Here is an 18,262-nt window from a genome sequence, read left to right on the forward strand (position 1 = left end):
CAAGGTGAAAATCCCTTTAATAAAACTCAAGTAACTCAGTGTAACAAAGCAAAAACACTAACTAAAAGCAAGTTGATAACATTTACAACCACAAAAGAAAAAACTGTACAACCCTAATGCTGAATTCCTTGCCCATTTTTTTTTCCTTTTTTTTTTTTTTTTTGGTAGTTTTAATTCAATAGGTGCTTTGGGGGGAAGGGGGGTACAGGGAAAGTTTACTGAGCAGAATGGTTCATTGTATGTTCTGTAATAGGATGGTAACAGCCATCACACAGATGCATGAATAATCATGGCCGTTTTCTCAGGTGTTGGTATAATGAGCCCAAAGGGGGACTTTATTTGTACAGGATGTCATAGTGGCCTGGTCGGTAGAGGAGGAAGATGCGTGGCTCACTGCCCTCTGGGAATACATGATGGTTAACTGTTCCTCCCTCCCCTCGGTCCATATACTCCACCAGGATGGGCACATTCAATGCCTGTGCTAAGGCAATGATGTGGATGTGGTCACTTTCTTTGGACATTGGCTCCACCTCCTGGAAAACATTTACATGAGCCATTGAGCATTAACGGATGTAAGCAGTCACTTTTACCTTAAGCATCATGTCAATTGGGCTTTGGGAGGCAGGTGTTGTATGTTTAAGATCATTAAATTCCTCAAGTTACAATCTTGGAGTTGGCCATCAAATTGGCCGTGCTTTCCACCATTTCTAACCTGCTGGCAGAATTCTTTGACGGAGCGTCCTCCCTCTATGAAGTGATGGAAGAAGGTGTGCTCTCTCTGCAGGTAACCGGACGTGAGCAGCCTCAAGTACACCACCACGTAATCTGACACACTCTGGTCATTAAAACTGCCCAGCAGCTCTGCGAGAGCTGGTTGCTTTTCACACAGCTCAATGAGGTCCATGAACTAACAGCAACGAGAGTGCAGCAATAAGCAAAAGCAATATTAGCTTTAACACAACATATATGCCCGCATATACATTTGGGAGTTATATTGAAAGGTATTGTAATGCAGTGGCAGGAATTCTTATTGTTCCAACTCACTGTGTTGTGAAAGTCTTCGATAGTGAACTCAGTGAAGCCCTGGTTAACAAGGTCCAGTTTGCTCTTTGCTGCTACTGCTTTAAACCTAAGATTAGCATTATCATCAGGACTGTCATCCAACCTTTTGAACATCTGAACAAGACATTAAAGTTACTACTACAATGATTATTGTACATTTTCAGTTAGTATGCATCAAGAAATAGATCAATATATATTCACAGTAGTCCCAGTTATTTTCGTGCCTGGGTTACTAAACAAAGGATTTAAGCATTGAGACAAATCAAAACACTCAAGCTTTACTTCTGAAGCTCTTTGCTGTCATCAAGCAGTGACTCCAAATGTGAGAAGCCAAAAGCTCTGTAGAAACAGTTCCCATCGGGTCGTGTCTTCCGGATATACGAGTATTTTTTGTGAAGATCCTACAGAAGGTCCATCATATTTAGAGAATATCATACCAGTTTTTATTTTAATACAGCAACCTGACAAAAAATGCAGGGAAACAAGAACTATAAATACATTTCGGTGCACACATGGAATGCCAGATTAACTAAAGCCATTCACCTTAATCTTGAGTTGGTAGATGGTATCTTCTTCAGCATACTCTCCATGTAGCACAGACAGATCCTGTCTATCTGACACTAATGGGTTACTGGTGGCTATCTGTCCAAAAATACACACAGACCAACTATGAGAGTACATACAACAGTGTAACTCCTCACAAACAATAACAGGGGAATAGGATAAAATATTAGCATTAAGTCACAGCTTCATTGTGAGTAGAATTTTCAGCAGATGCACATGCCAAAAAAGGCGACATGACTTTCACGTCATTTTTCAATGCAAAGTACATTGCCATTCAGTTAAGAGTGTCAACTGGAGCTAAATACATTGCTATACATGCTGTATACACTACATGCTATACACAGGAAAACCTGCAGATACGCTCATTAGTTTAATCCTTAAAATCACAGGTCAACAGTGCAATGTATAAAAACAGAAAGGTCAAGAGCTTCCATTAAAGCTATAACCTTGAGTTCCTTGAAAGGTGCTGTATAAACCAACCAACCTACCTTCCATTCATTCATTTATTCAAACAATTAATAATGGCAAAAAACAGGCCTGGGTAACTTGACTGTTAGAGTCAGAAGAGCTGGTCTGTGCATTTTAGAATCCTCTAATCTCTTGGGAACGTCATGCACAACAGTCGAGTTTATACAGAACTGTCAGAAAAACAAAAAACATACAATAAGCAGCACATGTGTGGGTGGAAACGCATTGCTGCGAGGAGAACGGCCAGGCTGGATGGAGCTGACAGGAAAGCTATGTTAACTCAAATAACCACTGTTTAGAAGAGTGTCAAGCCCAAAAGCATACAAGAATGTACATCATGTCAAACCTTAAAATGAATGGGCTATGACAGCAACAGACCAGATAAGGTTCCACTCCTGCCAGCCAAGAACAGAATCTGAGGCTACAATGGGCAAGAGCTCATCAAGATTTGACATCTGAAGCTTAGAAAACTGTTGTCTGGTCCGATGAATCTTACATTTCACTGTGACATGTAGACTGTAGGGTCAGAATTAGGCATAAACAGCATGGAATCAATGGATAATCCAGGCTGATGGTGGCAGTCTGGTCGTGGGGGAAATGTTAGCAAACTCTGGGTTCACCCAATACCAAATGAGCATTTGATTGTCACAGCCTGTCTTAAGTATTGCTGGACATGTGCATTCCCCTAATGGCCACAATTTACCCATCTTATAATGGCTATTTCCAGCATGATGACACTATAGGTCACATAGCTCAAGGCTGGTTCCATGACTATGAATTCATGATATTTCAGTGGCATTCAGCTACCAGACGTGAATCCAGAATACCTTTGGGATCTTGCAGAACAAGGTAACATAATAATTATTCTGGTTATTAACAAGAACCATAGAGCCCTTATTAAAAACACCTGCGGTTTATCAAAATGCTCACAGCAGACAATATAAAATGTAATGATTTTTTAAAAGCTCATTCACAGGTTATGGTGCCAATATTAGAAAGGCCAAAAATGCAAATAAGAAACTATATATTTTGCAGCCCTTCTCTCCACTTAAACACTCGTTTGCCAGGGTGAATCAGCAAATTTGTTTTGTCAGTATGGATTACTACCAACAGGTTTGTCTCTGCAGCAAATTTGTAAGAGCACTGTTTTGATGGGTGGAGCTGTTTGTACAATGGCTAGAAAGTATTCACCCATTTCAAATGTTTCACCTTCTGTTTCTATAAGGCTCAGCCCAGAATCCAAACAGACAAGAAATTCCACTTCGGACTCTTCATGCGCAAAAAGCATTCCCATAAACTGAAAATCTAGAATTAGCTGAAGATTTGTCATCTCTGAAAATACAAGGCAGTTCAGTCCTCCTCCAAATGTGATAACTCAAGGCATTGAAACTGTCTCATCATAGACTTAGGTTTTGGTTACCTGTGTTTCAAAATACAACAATAAAGTGGATCTAATCAAAGGTCTGATCTAAAGAGCAAGTTTTTAAGACATTATCTGTCCCTTCGAGCTCCACTAAAGCAGTCATTTTTATGAAAGCAGGCCATCCCTCCAAATTGGATCACAAATAAAGGAGGACATGCAAGATCTATGAAAATGTCATAAGTGAAGGAGCAACAGCCTGAGTAAACTGATTGTATTCTTAAAACATGCTTCAAGGTTTCAGCAACAAAATCAAGTAATCAAAAAATCTGTTAGACTAGGGTAAAGCAAACACAGAAAAATATGGAAATACATTACAAAAAAAAAAGAAAACTGACAGCGATGAAATCTCTTCACAGATATTATAACTAAGGGCAAACCAGTAACTAGCAATCACATGAACCAAACGTACAATACAGAATAAAATCTTGAACTTGATATGGTCCCAACTTACTTCTTGCTGAATTCGGTCCTGCTGTGCCATGATAGCCTCGTCGTAGGCGAGGCAGTTCACACCTAGAGGAACAGACGTTCTCAGTAAAAGAATCTTACAATGATCATAAACTGGGGCACTTCTAGTTGTTCATAATGTAGTGAAAAGGCCCAACCAGAAATAAGGCAACTTTTCCAAACCAATGGTTAAAAAGAAGAATTATTTTTAATTAATTACATTGTTCTAATATATAAATAAACAATTATGGCTAAATATTAAATGCTTAAATTACAAGTTGTTTGTACACCAAATTTTACTTTCTTCCTCTCCTGATTGGAATGACCCACAGTGATTACTTGCATTGTTTATAATGATATCTACAACTTGGGGAAAGGCTGCAACAACTGGGCCTACTTCATCCAAGTTAGTAACAGGGATGCTAGCAAACAATAATAGCAGCTCGGTGATTATTCGTAGCAAAGTTTAGAAACCAATATATAAACGGTGTAACGAATTTAAAGAGCCGCCAGCTTGGTCGGTATAAAAACAACGCACTGGTAACCTTTCTTTTTACGTTTGCTAGCTAGGATTTATGAACCAGGAGACTAACAGCTGCCTTATCTACGAGTTTGACAGCCGCCACAGAGAGGACAACATGCAAAACCAGCAAGCGCGCCACTAACGTTTCGCTGTGCCATATAAATCCTTCTCTGCGTGAAGGGACATGCACGTAAATGCTCTCTTCGTTAGCCAGCTAATGAACAAGGGCCTCCCCCGGTCCTTTCTTTCCTCTCAAGTTGCAGCACGGCCCACCCGACTAAAGAGACATATTACTTCTAGGACAGGTATTTAAAAAAACACACACACAATATAAAGCTTAAAACGCGGACCTCGAAGGCCCGTTACTGCGGGCCCCTGTCAGCGGACTTTTGTGTTATTATTTAAGAGACAATGTCACTGCACTCACTCTCCATCTCTCCCTGTGATGTTTCCTGCTGCTCGTCCGCCATCTTGGATTTTGGGTTCTGCTTCCCCCCCTCCCCTCGTGGTATTTTCTATACTTCCGGGTCAGTTTCGTTCTGCAGTACACAACACACGCAGTGTCATCGTTTTTCCCTCGAGTGTGTTACGATGATGAGTTTACGCAGGATTTCATCCCTGATGAGGTCTCAAAAAAAGGCAGCCCAGCGATGGCATCATACTAGTTTGACAAGTTAGTTGACAATTTTATTTCTTTATTTCAAAGATTGACTGCTGACTTAGACAGTTAGCTCGCTACGTTGGTAGCTGGGGGTCTAGCGATTTACCCCGTTACCTGGAAGAATATTTACATATACAATGTGCGAACGTTATTTTGGATACATTTTTTATTCAAGTGTTAATGCAAAAAAAAATGTGAAACGTAGACACTAAAATGCATCTACATCCACAGATGACCTAATTGAAAACATGGACAAGAAAGTAACATGGGACAGGTTTTATACAGAAAATAACAGAAAAGGGAATTTCAAGAATTTTGAATGGTTCTTTGGCTTCGACTCTGTCAAAGAATACATCCTGCCTCTGGTGCAGACCACATGCAATACTAATTCACCATTGCATGTTCTGGACATTGGCTGTGGCACCTCTGCCATGGGGCCTTGCATATATACTCACTCACAGTCCGCTGTGAATGTCACATGTGCTGACATTTCCCCAGTGGCAGTGCGACTGATGCAGGAACACGTTGGGAGCACGTTACCACAGCCCCGCAACCCGTCCTCAACAGTCGTCTTCCGAGAAATGGATTGCACAGAACTAGAAGGATACTTTGGGCCCAGGAGCCTGGCTCTGATAGTAGACAAGGGTACAACAGATGCTCTGGTGAGGTCCAAAATGGGGCAAGCGAAGGCTGGTCAGATTCTAAAACAGTGCCTGAAGGTGCTGAGACCATCAGGGAGCCTGCTCCAGTTCTCAGATGAAGATCCCGATGCCCGGCTGCTCTGGCTGGAAATGGAGAGTCAAGATTCGGAAGTGGCAGTTGACGTAGGGCTGTGGGAAGTGGGGGAGTTAAGAGGGGTCACATATTTTTGCTATCATATATCCCCTTCTGTGAATCAGCACTGACACCGAATATTACAGTATATTCTACTTGAACAAGCGAAACATGTCTTGTGGTTTATTCCATCATTCAGAACATCAGATGACTATTGAAGAGTATCATTGTTTGAACCTTTCTTGACCCCACGTATGCGCAAAGCAAGTCCTCATGACATCTGCATAAAATCAATTTTTAATGCTTGCATTACAGATGAAGTACCATGACTACACAACTTTGTCATGATTTAAAAGAAAGAAACCCTGAGATCATAGCAAGGATAATCAAGTACAGTATTGTAATGGGGTCTATAATGGCTGGTATTGTGTCCAAAGTGTGCTGGCATGCATCTGAAATAAACTGGAACATCAAGGAGTTGTATATAATACAAAATGGGTGTTATGCTATGTAAATGTAAATAGAATGTAAATGCCATTCATATAAATTAACACCAAGAATAGCCTGAAATGATTAAGAAATTGAGTGCTAACTACAAAACTCCCCTCTCCTTCTTTGGCACACATAATGAATGGATAACACTTTTTACAGTTTACCTCAAACCAAAGAACATCGGTTTAAAGGTTTGCATCCCAATAATATTCACAATTAGTGAAATTCTATGTGGGTTCTTCGGGACAACATCTAAACCACCACGTTACCCCTCGAAAAAATAAACCTTTGGCTGCTTTCAGTATCCATTGAGAGGTTTTGGCTTCTGCCGAGTATATGGGTTATGCTGTCGTTTTCTGTGTTTTTTCTTCATCACAAACTTACTCCCTGGCCAGGAGGGGGCAGCAGACACAGGTTTGCCATTAGGACGAGGCAGGCTATTGTTGCCACCTTAAATATGGAGAAATGAGAAATGTATGTTAATATGTCCCTCAAACAGAACATTACATAGGTCATTACAACAAACCCTTAAAAGACAATGGGAAAGAACATCCTGACGCATTTTACTTCTAGAGCATGATGTATAAGTAAATGAATCGGGCAATATCGGGACTTGATTCATCAATTGGAATTTGACTGAACTGTGAAATCATGCTAAAATATTATTGTTCAGTATTATTTTCCCCATTCACCTAGCCTTGGAGATGTAGCCAACAATCAAAAAAATTTTTAGAAGTTGGTAGAAGCTACATTTTGATGAAAGGTTAAAGAAAATTTATATTTATGAATACTGATCAATCATATACAATGGATGGGGAAAAAAAGATACGTTTTGTTTTCAGGTTGTCTGAAAATCTGGTGAAGTACATCACAAATGTAGTGACAGTAAATGCAATAAATTTATATCTTACCATTGTTTCCCTCAACATTGTCAGAGCTCAAGTAACCAGCGCTGAAGTGAGCGAGTGTAGAAAAGCCGTCTTCATAAAAATGTGGCCCAATGCCTTCATACGGCCGGAGCTCCTGCCACATAGGACCTGAAAAAATTACATTTTAGAAATGAACTCTACATTCTCCAAAGATTAAAACGTTTTATGTTTTGCAAACTTTCATACATTGTGCATTACTGTGAAACATGCATCTCGTACCATTTATGTAACTTCAGCTGAATTCATATCACTAATTAGAATTACATTACATTACAAGTGGCTGTTGACTTACCTGTGTAGCTGGAGTCATTAGGCTCTATTTGAGGGTTACCATACCTTCTGTCCCTATACAGGCCTACAGGTGGAAAGGTAGATATTCTTAAAATATCTAATTCATAAATATACACTCATTATTGTTAGCCTCAATTCCAAGGACCTTTTTATAACAGCAACATGGGATCAGTGCTGCTGTTACAGGACATTTACAATACAAAACATGACCCAGACGTAACAGATGTGCTCCTGTTTGTAGTCATCAGGGTCCACTCATGCTAGTTTAATGAGACTGCATTGTGTTCAGACATCCCAACTGAGCCCATTTGACCTTAAGAACTGGAACTGCATTTAATTTTTAGAACAATGTTCTGTGAAGCCCATTTTCCGGTGATTAGTATTACCTCTGTAATGGCCAAAATCTGCTGGGTAGTCTGCTGTCCTATATCCACTCTTATATGGAGTCTTGGTATAATTCAGCAGCTTACTTTGGTCTAAAATAAATTTAGCCATGAAAAGGTAAAGAGAGAGAAAGAACAACAACATAAACCCACTACAAACCAGTTCCTGCAAATGAAATTCTGTTCAGTTAGTGTGCACGTTTTTGTAAGAGGAAAGCTGATTACCTGTACTGTCAAGCTGGAGCATACAGTGCTGGTGCCGAATTAGAGCTGAATTTAACACAGTTTAGCTTAATACAAAACACCTGTATTTAGGAAGGTGTCTCAGAGCAGGCGCAAGGTGTAGGTGGAGCGGTGTTGTACTCACCCGTGGCTGGGGGCTTGGGCAGCTCCACACCCCAGGCCTGGGCGGCATGAGAAAGTAGCAGACATGTGATCTGGCGGTGTGCCACGGCGTTCCAGTGAACCCCGTCCTTCATGCGGTGGTGGAGGCTAAAGCGAAACAGGAAGTGCAGGTCGAGAACGTCTAGGCCGTACGCATCGGCCAGCGTGGCACTGTAGAAGTTGGCCTCGATCACGTCGTAGCGTAGCGCTGGGCCTACATGCTCAATCTGGGTCGGCAGGTGAAAGGATCCAACTAAATAACCTTACCCATGCTGAAACAGTCACTACACAGGTGGACACAAGATACCCACCTCTGGTACCAGAAAGCCACCTACTATCTTCTTGCCCAGTGGCATGGTCATGTTCCACATTATGAGACTTTCCTCTGGTAGAATAGTCTTCATCTGCCAAAAAAACTTATTCAGGTTCTCCTTGTACTCCTTGACCCACTTACGGTTGTATCTGACCACCAAAATGGAAGAGACATTCGACATGAACAGAATGCAAGTCATCATTTTCTACATCAGTTATGTAGAGTAACAACAAATAAGCTTGAAGCATTTTTTTTCCCCCCGAACAGGACTTTTATTTCTTTAGTCCTTTAAGGCAATATTATGTATAAGCTTACACAGCACATCTACAATCTTAACACCGTTACCTTGACACATCCCAGACACAGGAGTTGACTATTACCACATCTGGTTTCAGCTCCCGCTTGAAATCAGCAAGGATGCTTTCCATGTAGTGGGAGAAAACTCGCGTGATGAAGTAAAATCGGACCAGGTGGTGGTCTGAGCGGTACTGACGCACCTCTCGGTACTCTGTGCCATTAGTCATGTGACCTAGCCTTCCACCCTCTACTAGGCTGTCTTGTTCAAAAGACAACTCTCCCTAATGAAAACCATGACAGAGGAACAGCAGTTAGTTATTATTACCTCTTTAAAGACTAGGTGTGATCAGGACATTTACACTTCTGTGCTTTCACCTTGTTTGATCATAGTGAGTGCACTATTTTTGGACAGATGTCTTCATGAACGTACAAACAAAGATCTCAGCGGTGAAACAACTTATATTCAAAACAGTAGATGTAGAAATTGCAACATTCATTCCATGGGATTCAAAAGCTCCTAGTGTAGACCGAGGATGAAGCAGACTCTTTTTAAGAATCCTCCACTAATCTCTTACAGACAAACAATAACTGTAGAACTGTATTCTGAAGTGATTCTCGATGAGCTACATGTAAATGTATTAACACAGTCTCTAAAACAACCAGCCGGAAAGGTCAACTGTTGTCACGCGATACGTCACAGCAGAAGACGTCTATTGGTTTCCTGAATGTACCATAGATTGCGTATCTTGCAGGAGATACAGGAGAGACCCTGCGGATCATTTTGTTGAACAAATATGGACCATCAGAATTAAGGATTTGTGGTTTCCAAAGATGAGGCGTTTTAATGGTAATTGACTGTGTGAATGGTGTTCTGTTTGCATTGCCAGGTTTTGCTATGGAAACAATGAAATGAGGAGACTTAAGGACAAATATCTCATCTACACTCTTGGAACTTTAGAGCCCCATTGAACAAATTGTGATTTAAACATCTATTGATTTGAATAATTGTGTTTGTAATACACAGACACATATATAACATAAATTAGCCATTTCTATGGAAACATTGTGTAGTTCACTGTAATTTCAGTCAGTCAGACAGATACACACATCTGAAGAAGAGTTCAGGTATGCAACTGCAGTGTAAGAGATGTGCAGATATTCAAAATTTTATTAAAAGTACAGACTTTCCAGAGAAACTGAACATTTCAGACAGCAGTACCTTCATCAGCTATGCCAGCAAAGTGGTACTTCAAAGAACTAATTGTGTACTTTACTACAATTATGAATATCTCCAGGTAGACAGATTATGAACTGTTTTTGCTTGGTGAAAAATCTAGTAACCTATATGTTTCCAGGCCTGAACACTACAGACTGCATACCTACCACAGTCATGGTATTCAGATCTGCAAACGTTTTCAAGTAAAAACAAGTTGACTGGAAGGGCATACCTTACTTTTGAGTTGGGACAAAGTCAGATACGAGTCCTTCTGCAAAAGCAACACCAAGTCTTTGTACACAGACCTCTGAACTTGAGGACAAATCAAGAATTGCACATTACCAGTCAGTGGTACCTTCTCAATATTAATATAAATGGGATAGTCATAATGTATTTTTTATACTCACTTGAATCCCCAAGCACAACAACAAATTTGTTGTGGAGGAGCTGTCTAGCTTGACGATGAGTGATATTCCTCATTATGTCCTCTTAGTAGCCAGCTAGCTAATTGAATGTAGATAATCAGTTAGCAGGCCAACTAAAGTAGCTAGGTAGGGTATCTAGTGTAATTTTGAAGCTGGCTAATGTGTTCAGCTGTTTAACCAACTCCCACCTTTAAAATACCATTGGCAGTAAATCTCTACAAAGTCAGATAGGTTATAAGATTCATTGGTGTAATGCCGTGCTATTATATATATAAGAACAGGCCTATTGGTTTTCATGCAGATGAGATCTCTTCTCGTCACTTCGGGTGAACGTGATATTAATCCTCCAAAAAATTATTTAACGCTACGAGATACAGCCCGCTTGCTAGCAAATCTCTGTGATTAATGATGTCGGAGGAGGATTATTTGTTAGCTAAACAACTTTAGGATTCTCCCGTCTGCATGCAAACTGACCGCGACCATAACCTTCATTATTAATCAGTGGTCAACCTGAAACGCGACGTGACCCTTCGCTTTTGCGCCTATGAAGACGTGGATGCTCGCTTCTTCTCACCGGCCTACCACCAGGCGTCAGTCTTGCCGGTCTTCAATCTTTTGTCTCAATCTTAATATTTGCTTAACTAGCTGTTCATTGAAAATCACATCTAATATCCACTAGATGCGTCTTGGACGTGTCAGTTCTTTTCAATATGATTTCAATATGTAACTAGTTTCAAGATTTTTTTTTTTAAAGACCTATTTTTTTCGCGACAATGGTTCTCATTCTGAAGGGTCTATTGTTTTCTTCTTGGTTCACATCAACCAGGTATCTTTTGCGTGCTGGAAAAAAAAAATCCTTTGGGTCGCATACTGCATAGGACATGCTAATTTGGGGCCTAGTCAGATAGTATGTATTGCGAACATGGCCTTTCACCAGGTGTCGGAATCCCCAAAGGTTCATGTCAGCCCCGTAGTATGGTTTCCGTTTGTCGCAAACTAGATACTATACTGCGTACTATTACCGAGATCAGTATGCAGTATACAGTATATACTGAGTGCAGTTCGCAGAATACAGTATGTAGTAGGCTATTTCGAGCATAGCCATAGTTTTGGATTGAAAAACAAAGTTTATGATTGGCTTAAAAAAAAAAAAAAACCTGCATCAGCAGAACACAATCACTAGCAATGTTAGTTACTAGTTAGCCAAGTTCATTTTCTTTTAGGAAACACCATAAATATGGCTCAAACTGATATGGTAATTGAAGGCATCGTGTTCAAGTGCATTTCTCTTGGCCTATGTCACACGATTAGTGTGTAGAGGATACAAGGGCACTGCTTATGAGTTTGCAAGCATCTCTTTGTGCCTATAAAGCATACATTATAGCACTTTGAATGTTTCCTCCCGCTAAAATGGCGTTTCAGCTGTGACCACAGTTGTTTTTACTGCTACTATAAAACAGCCCAGGTATTGCAAAAATAGTATGGGGAAGTGGATGAATGTAGTCATTTACTGAAGTGCAAATACTGAGAAACATCTAAAAACTTTGGTGTTATAGAATGCTCTTTCTGAAAGTCTTCACAATGCAGTTAGAATAATTTAAATCTATACAATCTGTAAACTACTGTACTTTGCCATTATAGTTCATTGTGGATTGGTGGGGTATTTAATTAGCTTCAAGAAATTATGTAATTAATGTACAATTTGTCCAAATGTAAAATGGTTCAACAAATACTTAGAAGCAGTCAAATATGCAACAAGGTCAATTCTCCCTTTAATTGCGATAGTCAATACTTTTCATATGACATCAATGGATTTGTTAACACCTATATATACACAAGGGAATAGCAACATTTTATTAAATATGACATTAAGGAGAATATTTTAATCATTCATATCATGCTTCAGGTCTGAAAATTACCTGACACTTAAATGAAATATGACCAACTGAGGTGATCAAATTGCTCTTAAAGCAATTTGTTCTACAGTAGGCAAACTCAGAAAGCCAACAAAGTTCCATCTGTAAAGGTACAAATAACCACAAATGTCTGCCTTTTCTACAGACTACAAAATGTTGTGAAGCTTCACAAATCTCAATGATATTAAACGTTATTTCTTGAAAGAACAGCACACAAAAAACCCCCCAAAGAAATACAAACCATCCCAGAACTTCCAAATGATCTTCAAAATGGCAGAACAGTTAAGACTAAAGTAACAAGCTTTGTACAGAGTCAATGGCTGAAACAGTCAACCAGACATTTTGAGTTCCAAGGTCCAGCGTTGTTGGCCAAGAACCGTTGGTTCACTATAGTCTTGGCTTTCTGATACAGCTGTGCAGCCATCTGGAAAAATATGTGATATTTAATGTCTAGATACACACTTACGAATTAATACTTTAAACTTAGTTGTGGCCGACATAACTAAGACATATTCAACACCAGATCAATATTCAAGTGTTGGATTTTGTAATCACTGGAAGTGAATTTATGCCTATGGTGCCAAACTCTGGCATTTGAAGGCTAGAGTCAAGCTCATTTTGGCGATATCCCTACTTAAACATAACCAGTTAATTACCAAGTTAAGTACATGTGTTTGAGCAGGTGATGGCAGAGTGGCGAGGTAGTTAAATTAACTGCTCAACAGTTCAGTTTCAGAGTTTAGATTCAAAGTCTAGAGCTGAATACCCATGTAATAGAGAATTATAAGAAAATAGAGAATCAGACATTTAATTTACTTCAATTTAAAAACCCACCCAAAGAATCACACACCTTAGCTTTGTTGTAGGTCAAAAAAGACAGGAGGTCTTCTTGACCAGAAAGCCTGGCCAGTTTTCTGAAGCAGAAGTACTGGGCTCTTTTGCATAGCCTACTGGTGAACCCAGGCCCACTCACAAATGGAGAACTGGGAAAAAAAGGAGGAAAGGACTTTTTTTTTTTTTTTTTTTTAAGCACAGGTTAGACAGTTTATCTTGTTGCCAAACAGCTATTGGTCATAACCTAAAAAAAAGAAACATCTGAAATTTACCAACTGATAGCATAGCCAGTGGTGCTGTCAAGAATTTCAATGCTGGAGTCTCCAAAAGACCAGTTGATACTGAGCTCTTTGCAGACATCTGAGCTCACAACTGGTCCCACTTTTTCTCCATCCTGAAAGAAGATGGTAGTTTGTTGGTAGGGAGGGGTCAGTAAATCATTCAGACCTGTACCCAGGCGCTTGGAGATGGTGTTGCAAACTTTTTCTGAGTAATTTTTGGAGTCACCTTGACAGCAAAATGAAAACAAATAAATGAACACAATCAGTAATTGAGCAAGGTCACCCAACACTGAGTAAGAGGTACATCCCTCAGATATTTTAAGGCAAAGATTCTGTAGAATCAATAGAACACACATACCAACATGTCTTTGAACTTACCAAGTATGGCACTTGTGATGTACAATGGCTTAATGAAGTGACTCAGCAACGCTCCTTGGACTCCGGTAACAGTCCAGCGGGTGAGTTTGTCACTGTCGGACATGCAACAGATCCGAGCACCCCAGAGGCTGAGAGGCAGGAAGGCAGCAGTGACCAGGGAGCCTTTGGCATAGCACTGCAGCTTCAGTGACTGGTAGTCACTGCTCTGGGACATCCTGTGAAATTAACCCACTATTAATCACTGACCAATTGCAGTTTAAAAAAAATAAAATAATAATAATCAGTTGGTTTAAGGATGTCTAATGGAGATTTTGACTACATTTTGTTGGTTTAAAAAAAATATTGGTTACATTTAGTTTGATCCAACTACGTAGTATTTAAAACAACTATTGCAAACATGCAGAGTACTATATCCCTCATACTAACACACACACATAAGGAAAATGGATCAAGGATACAAGTCAAACTAAACAGTAATTTAATTTAGTGATTAACTAAAAAGTTAAATGAATAAATGAAATTAAAATTAACTCTTAAAACCATGTTCACAGAAATTCTTAGTCAGCCTTACACTCACGTTAGTATGCATTGTGCTGCTCCTTTGGGGGTCTGGTTGGTATAGAGGTGTAGGTAGATCTGCGGTTTGAGCTGAAGCAGATGCTCTGGAGTGCTCTGGAATATAGAGCGATCTCTAAGATGTGGTTCAGGGCTATAGAACAGCATCAGCTGCTTATATAAATACCTGATAAACAACATACAAAAAGAGGAACAGCATTGAACATTTTCTGCTTTGTGAAGCCAACAAAGTTTATTCACAAACTTTGCCTTTCTAGTTATTATTCTATTGACTAATTTTAAACATTTTTTAAGTTAACATATTCCATAGAGAATTAATGGCAAAATGTTTGTAAAGATAAGATTATGAGGTCACAGCAGGTCACTTTCACAGAATGCACATTGTCCTTTCCCTCACTCCCTCAACCAGAAATACATTAACACCCACACAATCCACAAGCACAACCACCCCCACAGCTAAATTATCCCTCAGCCTCAACTGCCCCTGAGTCAATCATCCACAACCCAAATTACTCCCACAGCTAAATACGCCTTAAATACCCAACAGCCAATTACCCCCTCAACACAAATTACCTTCCAGTTCCTCAACAAGTACTCATCAGCTGAATTGGCCTCAAGAACTACCCCCACAGCTAAATAACCCTTCAACCAAAACTACCCCAACAGCTCAATAACCACCCAGACTCATATCCTTTAATTTTCCTTCACTGATTCTTTATCATTTCGTTCATCCCTCCATCCTCCCATAGGAATCCTTTGATTGTATAACTTTTTCAGCTGTAAATAGAACAACTAAATGTACTGTACTGATTGAACTATTCATCTATCCATCCCTTCTGTCATTTCATTCATCCCTCCATCCTCCCACAGGAACACATTGATTTTATAACTCCATCAAATGTAAAAATAGTACAATTAAATTTGCTGTACTAATCGAACTACTAGGCTCAGTCACCAAACTGCACTTCATACTAAGGGCAAGACGATTCAACAGTTGACTGCAAGCACCAAACTTCATTTCATATCATCTGTCTACATCTTCTATCCTTCCATTCATCCCTTAATCCTCCGTTAGAAATCATCTAATTTTATGACTGCCATAATTTTCAAGTTATAGCGATCAAACGTGGAGAAAGGACTCAACAGCTGACCCCAAGCACCAAAGTGCATTTCATATTGATGCCACTTGTCTATTCACCCCTTCTATCCTTACCTTCATATGCAAACATTTTCACAATAACATTAAAATAACATTATCGGACCAACCTTAAAATATTGTTCTTGGACTAACATTAAAATGTTTTTGCACTAGCGTTATACTAACATTCTTGGACTAACAATTATAATGTTCCTACACTAATGTTAAAACGTTTTCACAACGTTATATTAACATTCTTGGACTAATGTTACAATAACATTACATCAATGTTCTTGTATTTTTGGATTAGGACTAATTGGCTATGGGGTACTTCAGGCTGAAGGGTAATTCAGAAGCTGTAGTTGTGGTGTTTAGGGTAGCTGTTGAGGACAATTTAGCTGCTGGCGTAGCTGCGGTTGAGGAGTTATTTAGCTTTATGGTCACTTGACAAAGCAGCTAAAAACTAAGGAAAGGCTGTGTGGCTACTTTAACATCAATAATGAATACTGTTAAGTGATGTTAAACGTTGCTCAAACGTAAAATTAAATGTATTTTGCTGTGGGACCCAGTTATACTCAGAGCTCATATGTCTGACGTCACTTAGAATTTTAGCTCTCCCAAAAGGGGAGGCAGCAATTACACCAGCTGCTTCCCACTGAATTTTGAAAAATGGGGTCAAATTTCCTACCTTTTGAGGGCTCTGCGGGCGATCACGATGCCATGGCAGTCATGGACTACTGAGCCTGTGAAGCTGAGCCAACTACTGCAGCAGCTCTGCCCAGTTCCCAGTGCCACGACTTCATACTGCTCACAACACTGGCCTCCTGTGTCTGCCACCTCTGGTGCATAAACAGATTTTCACACGCTCAACTGAAGACAACAGTGATTGTTGGAAGACAGGAATAAGTTAAGTTGTTGTGGGATCCTGCACACATACGGTTGTGACAAATTCTATAAACCCTCACCTAAACCAGTGTTTCACAAAGAAATGGCATGGCCATCCATGTGCGCGTGTTAGTTAGATCAAATTACACATACCTCTCTCCAGTACAAAGGCTGCAAGACAGCTTTTAGTACTGTGGTACTCTGGGCACTCCCACAACAGTTTGTCAAAGCGTTCACTGCACAGGGCAGCCACACGATTCTTATGCCACTCCGTGAACTTCACTGAAAGAGAACAGGAAACACAATGAAACAATCACTGCTAATGCTGCCATGTATCCTCAATGAAACAGTACCACACAAAACTGAGCATCATATCTAAACTACCTCCAATCCTCTTGCCTCTCTTAGGAGAGCTCTCGGCTGTGTCACTCTGCCCTAGTGAGGTGCTCTCCCCTTCTGATGTGCTTCCCAGGCTCCTGAGTGAGAGGCAGTCCAACTGGTCCATTTCCTCATCCTCATCCTTCAACAAGGATAGCGGTTTGGGTGTATGGGCTTCCAGAACCAGCGGCCCTGGCGAGGAGGGTTCGTCGGATGGAGCTAGAACCAGAAGGTCAGGGGGCCTGGGTCTGTTCCCTCCAGCAGCCTGGCATGAATCCCTAGTCCCATGGCCCTGGGAAGGAGGTGACCTGAGGCTCGCCCTATGCAGACCAAAGGTGGCCTCCCGCTCAGAGGCAAAACGCATCATCAGAGAAGCTGCCATTCGTGGGAGGCGTTTCCCTTCTCCACTGTTGTGATCCATTATCTTGTGGTCAAATGCTGCTGAGATTGTTCACAAAAGCTCTTATAATCATACAGCCCTGACACTACTACATGCTATATAACACACCTTTACTAATGGAAAAAAAGGCCCCATTTCCTACTCTAACTACTCATATGATGTGTTAAAGTTTGGTGTGAGCAGCATCCCCTTCACAAAGTTTTAAATGATTCTTATGCCACTGGACAATTTTAAAGGCATACAAATACATTTCGGCCATACTACGTCCTGTCTTTGTTTAGAAACATGCGTTTAGATGTAATTAATTTAAAATATAATTATTTAAAAAATGTTTAATATCTGCATCTATTATTTTTTCCCCATTGACTATAACTCAAAAGCTTTAGTTTGATATCTATATAACTTGTTTTTCACCCAGAATGTCACTTATGCCCCTCTGCTTACAAGTTGCTCTGCATTACCAAACGATTGATAAAAGACAAATGGCGGTTAGCTATCTTAGCTAAATTAGCTTAGCTAGCCGAGTAGTTTTTGCTCTCTAAATTGGCTGAAACTGCCAATAAAATGTGAAGCTCTGCAGCGGACAAAAGCGAGCATTTCAGGTTACTGTAACTCGTGCATAAAATACATTTTAAAAATAAAGCATATGTCTGGCGAATTTGTATCTACACATTTGACATACTGGTTGTTCGTTAGCTAACTAATACGTTTTGCAGTTGTCATTTTTGCAGCCAGCTACAGCCACTTACTTTCGTTCACGTCTGACAGAATAGCGCGCTTTGGTCAAACAGGTCTCCTTATGTATCGTAACAATAATACTGTGT

General features: G+C 40.1%; 4 protein-coding genes across 4 annotated transcripts; 1 reads left to right on the top strand and 3 right to left on the bottom strand.

Annotated features, from left to right (window-relative positions):
* otub1b (OTU deubiquitinase, ubiquitin aldehyde binding 1b) lies at nucleotides 1-5,041 on the bottom strand. Its single transcript, XM_027013966.3, has 7 exons — nucleotides 4,915-5,041; nucleotides 3,969-4,030; nucleotides 1,606-1,704; nucleotides 1,345-1,463; nucleotides 1,045-1,129; nucleotides 713-907; nucleotides 1-533 (listed from the first exon to the last, which is right to left on the bottom strand). The coding sequence occupies exons 1-7, from the start codon at nucleotides 4,955-4,957 to the stop codon at nucleotides 336-338; spliced, it is 801 nt and encodes a 266-aa protein (XP_026869767.1). The 5' UTR covers nucleotides 4,958-5,041; the 3' UTR covers nucleotides 1-335.
* cskmt (citrate synthase lysine methyltransferase) lies at nucleotides 4,994-7,443 on the top strand. Its single transcript, XM_027013965.3, has 2 exons — nucleotides 4,994-5,160; nucleotides 5,380-7,443. The coding sequence occupies exons 1-2, from the start codon at nucleotides 5,079-5,081 to the stop codon at nucleotides 6,051-6,053; spliced, it is 756 nt and encodes a 251-aa protein (XP_026869766.2). The 5' UTR covers nucleotides 4,994-5,078; the 3' UTR covers nucleotides 6,054-7,443.
* Nucleotides 6,713-11,144, bottom strand: fam113 (family with sequence similarity 113). The gene is made up of 9 exons (XM_027013999.2): nucleotides 11,127-11,144; nucleotides 10,635-10,713; nucleotides 10,460-10,539; nucleotides 9,060-9,292; nucleotides 8,713-8,863; nucleotides 8,385-8,628; nucleotides 7,636-7,698; nucleotides 7,326-7,451; nucleotides 6,713-6,864 (listed from the first exon to the last, which is right to left on the bottom strand). The coding sequence occupies exons 1-9, from the start codon at nucleotides 11,142-11,144 to the stop codon at nucleotides 6,713-6,715; spliced, it is 1,146 nt and encodes a 381-aa protein (XP_026869800.2).
* Nucleotides 11,145-12,417: 1,273 nt separating this feature from the next.
* adad2 (adenosine deaminase domain containing 2) lies at nucleotides 12,418-18,187 on the bottom strand. The gene is made up of 8 exons (XM_027014004.3): nucleotides 17,045-18,187; nucleotides 16,814-16,942; nucleotides 16,464-16,614; nucleotides 14,639-14,803; nucleotides 14,062-14,276; nucleotides 13,675-13,909; nucleotides 13,419-13,551; nucleotides 12,418-12,992 (listed from the first exon to the last, which is right to left on the bottom strand). The coding sequence occupies exons 1-8, from the start codon at nucleotides 17,457-17,459 to the stop codon at nucleotides 12,882-12,884; spliced, it is 1,554 nt and encodes a 517-aa protein (XP_026869805.2). The 5' UTR covers nucleotides 17,460-18,187; the 3' UTR covers nucleotides 12,418-12,881.
* Between the last annotated feature and the right edge of the window lie 75 nt (nucleotides 18,188-18,262).

The sequence above is a fragment of the Electrophorus electricus genome, chromosome 13, assembly GCF_041902795.1.
Source record: "Electrophorus electricus isolate QZ-2024a chromosome 13, ASM4190279v1, whole genome shotgun sequence".
NCBI lineage: Eukaryota > Metazoa > Chordata > Actinopteri > Gymnotiformes > Gymnotidae > Electrophorus > Electrophorus electricus.